The sequence below is a fragment of the Montipora capricornis genome, chromosome 2 (genome assembly GCF_036669925.1).
Source record: "Montipora capricornis isolate CH-2021 chromosome 2, ASM3666992v2, whole genome shotgun sequence".
Classification (NCBI taxonomy): Eukaryota; Metazoa; Cnidaria; class Anthozoa; order Scleractinia; family Acroporidae; genus Montipora; species Montipora capricornis.
The window spans coordinates 58531163-58535082 of NC_090884.1; the positions used below are offsets into that span (position 1 = coordinate 58531163).

General features: G+C 36.0%; 1 protein-coding gene across 1 annotated transcript; it reads right to left on the reverse strand.

The window, feature by feature from the left end:
- Nucleotides 1-335: 335 nt before the first annotated feature.
- LOC138028724 (small ribosomal subunit protein uS13) lies at nucleotides 336-3340 on the reverse strand. Its single transcript, XM_068876331.1, has 5 exons — nucleotides 3211-3340; nucleotides 2365-2451; nucleotides 924-1025; nucleotides 658-749; nucleotides 336-469 (listed from the first exon to the last, which is right to left on the reverse strand). Exons 1-5 carry the CDS (start codon nucleotides 3232-3234, stop codon nucleotides 391-393), a joined length of 384 nt encoding a protein of 127 aa, XP_068732432.1. The 5' UTR covers nucleotides 3235-3340; the 3' UTR covers nucleotides 336-390.
- Nucleotides 3341-3920: the final 580 nt, after the last annotated feature.

The window sequence follows — 3920 nt, forward strand, 5'->3', positions numbered from 1 at the left end:
AGATGACTTCTGGGTCAAATTGTTTTAAAGCTGACGAAGATAATCCTGCACCAGTGGAAACTTGAATAGTGTGGTTTCTTCATCGATCAAGGAAGATTTTCCATAAAATTTGTGCTCATCATTTATGTAGAATATTTTCCTTCTTTTCTTTCATGTATTTTACAAAGCTTAGTTGTTTTTTCAAGATACAAAAGTAAAACCTTGGTGTTTTGAAAATGTAGGTTAAAGCATTATTACCTTTCAAACAGCTTGGCCCAGAAAAGACCTCTCCCAAATATACAAGGACACATGTGGTTATTGAAACCCGTGTAAACAGTCAGAATACAAAACTAACATTTTTCTGCTAGTATTGTTCTTTATTACATTTGATATTATTAACAAAACAACACTTCAGTTCTTTTTCTTGGCAACACCAACAGTTCTACCCTTTCGACCAGTAGTCTTGGTATGTTGACCTCGTACACGCAGGCTGAAAATAGACAATGTGTAATTTAACTCTAATTTTATCAAAAATATGGTGCTAGCAGTTACATTGTATAATACCCAGCACCAAGAAGATCTTATTAATTTTCAGATTTTGCAACTGCAAGGGTCACCTTAAAAAACAAAAACAAAAATAAGCATGCATTAAAAACTTAAAGAAAAATCAATGCTTACCCCCAGTAATGACGAAGACCACGATGAGCACGGATCTTCTTCAGTCTCTCAAGATCTTCCCGAAGCTTGCTTTCAAGATTGTTAGCAAGTATCTAAGAACAAAAACGTACATGATATAAAGTACAATACAAATTCAACATTGGAAAATCAAATCAGACCAGGTCTTATTTTTTAAGAACATTACACCAGCAGAAGCAAATGCACCCAAGACTTTCACTGTAATTTACTGTATTTTTTCATAACACAAATACATTGATTTCTTTTACCTGAGAGTACTTGCCATCCCTAATGTCCTTTTGCCTGTTAAGGAACCAATCTGGAATCTTATATTGACGAGGGTTTTGCATGATGGTGATGACACGCTCCACCTGGACAAAAAAGAAAATAAAACAAGAGAATCCAAGGACAGCTATATCTTGGGATGTGCTTCATACATCACCTTTCACCTTTCCAAAGTAAAGTTACTGTTTCAATTTAACATTTGACAAGTGTTACCTACACTTAAATTTAAGTCAAGTAATTTGGGTTGTATAATTTTACTTGGAAAAAATCAAGCTCAAAAGCCAACCTGAACATTCTGGACTTTCAGTAACAAATGAAGCTTTCATTTTTTTTCTCATTTTATCACTTTCATGTTTATATTATTCTATGTCAAGGTAGTTTCTTTAAAACTTACATCATTATTTTTGTTTGTTGACTTACTGAGTCAGTTTTTAATATTATTCCACCTATGCATGGGTGTTTTATTAACCAGTAGAACATACATGTTCACATTTTATTACTTGGGCAGGAGGACAAAACAGAGTTTGACTATTTAGCCTCTGCCTAGTTTGTAACCTTTTTTCAGCTTACATTTTAGATATTTACAGTAAATATTGATAAATTCATTTCTTGCTTTAATCCGTTCTGATGGAGCAGCACGGATTATTACTAGCATCAGCAGTGCTAAATTCTCTAGAGTGGTCTAACTTAGAAGAGAGAAAAGGCACTTGTTAATTATGATGTTTAAAGTATTCGATAATAATTGTCCGACGTATCTTTAAGAGCATTTCACAGAACTGTAAAACATAAGTTTCCAACTTATAGATAAATTTATTACAGTAATGTATTTTAGTGCACGTAATTCAGTCGAAAGACTGCAAGGTGTATATTTTCTAATAAACGTTATATTGATTGATTGATTGAGTAAGGCATAAAGACAATAGCAGAATTATCTGTGAACACAACAAGTCTCTTAATTGCTTTTTCCTGATCCGTCCGCCATTCCTAACCTAACACTCGCAGTCAGCGGCCTATCTAGGTATGTCATGTTACTACAAGAACCTCTGAAGTTCACAATTATAACTTGAGGGGTTCACTATGACTTCCAATTACTGCTAACTAAAACTAATTTTCTTAAACGTTCTTTCTCTTATCGAGGTGCAATGGCTTGGAACCAACTGTCAAATCAAATATGTGAGATAAGGGATCTTGCAAGCTTTAAATGTGCGATATCCTAGAACACAATTTACATTGCTAGGGCAGATTTCCAACATAATGAAACACTGGTTTGGATTCAACAAATCTGTGGTGAATCAGTTTTCATACATGTATTTTGTATTTGAAACAAAATCAAAAGGATCCTGATTTTAAAATTCAAATCCCAAATTTCCAATGGTCAGGAGTGCACCCACACAGAAGGACAAGCAGCAAAACATTCTCAGTTACCTCATCATCTGTGAGTTCTCCAGCACGTTTGTTCATGTCAATGTCCGCCTTTTTACACACCACATTGGCATACCTTCGCCCCACACCCTATGAACAATGATACAAACAAATACAGCATTAGTGGCTCATTTCTTTAACCTATCGACTTCCCATGGTTCAATCCCCATTGACAAGTAAAATTGTCTGGCGTTAGACAGAGGAAAATACTAAGTCTGGCCGGTTTAGGCTGGTTTGGACGTCAAAGGGTTACTTAACCACATGATATCTACTAACTAGAACTTCTCATTCAAGCTCTCTTAACCATTAACCCCTGAGAGTGAAACAAGATATTTTACTATCTCTAATGCCAAACGATTTTACTCATCACTGGGGGGTGTCCTAGGGCATTTGAGCTGTGAATGGGTCAAACTCAGTCAAAAACTACGGAACCATTAACCCCTGAGAGTGACACTTAATAGATTTTACTGTCTAATGCCAGACGATTTACTCATCAATGGGGAATGTCCTAGGGCATTTGAGCTGTGAATGAGTCAAATTGAAACCTTGCCCAAAACAGAGCTTGGGTCACCTGTCCTTTCCTATGCTTTACTAACTTTAAAATGGTAGCCTTCAGTTATTACTATGAATGTCAGCAACAATCACATGCAAGCTCATAGTTAAACATATCTGGAGTAAATGATAAAAATACCCTCCCTCACTTGTTAGCATTTAAGGCACTCTTCACTTAATGAGTCAGAGTACAATACATGCAAATATTTGTCTCATGTAAATAAGAAGAAAGGGTATTCAGTAGTTGAGCTAACAAGCCAGCATTGAGTAAAACGACTGAAATTGGTCAGCACTTACCTTAATGGAAGTCAATGCAAACATAATCTTTTGCTTTCCATCAATGTTGGTGTTAAGCACACGCAAAATGTGTTGAAATTTCTCAGGAATTACAAGGGCCTGTTAAACACAAGGACAGTTCATCGTTAAGAAACAATAGTATGAGGGAGCTTACATATTGTAGGTTCGAGACGTTTTTGAACCATGAACAACTGGAAGCGAGCTGTTGTCCTTCTTAACTTGTCTTGCCAGTACGACATTTACATTGCCAAGTATCTTTTCTCTACAAGAGACGATTATAGTCTAAAAATCTAGGAGAAAGTACTGTCCTGTTCACTAACAGTTTCTTTCTGTGGCTCAAAAACGTGTTTTGTAAGCTTCCTACTTACAAGCACGTACAATCAAACTTCCCATGCATATAATTTACGAGAATACTTGAACTGTATACATCGTGTTTGAAAGCTCAATTAAACTGGGAATACAAGAGTAGCTGCCTTTTCAAGATCAAAGGCACGCAAGAAAGTTACCAAAGCACAAGAATACCCAAACGCAAACGCGTCAGTGCCGAAATTACTTGTGGACAACTTTAACAGTGCGAAGCTTCAGAATACCACACCATAATAATATTTTTAGTTTTGAATCAACTGGCGCTATCTTTTCTGAGGCGAGGAAAATGAAAACACACACTATTATCATTCAAATAAATGGCCTGTGCTCTAGAATCTAGCCTC

Coding starts and splice junctions, on each gene's coding strand:
- LOC138028724 (XM_068876331.1), bottom strand. CDS start 3,234: ATGTTTGCATTGACTTCCATTAAG. Junction 2,452..3,210: donor TTGCATTGACTTCCATTAAG/GTAAGTGCTGAC, acceptor CATTGTTCATAG/GGTGTGGGGCGAAGGTATGC. Junction 470..657: donor GGTCTTCGTCATTACTGGGG/GTAAGCATTGAT, acceptor GTCTATTTTCAG/CCTGCGTGTACGAGGTCAAC.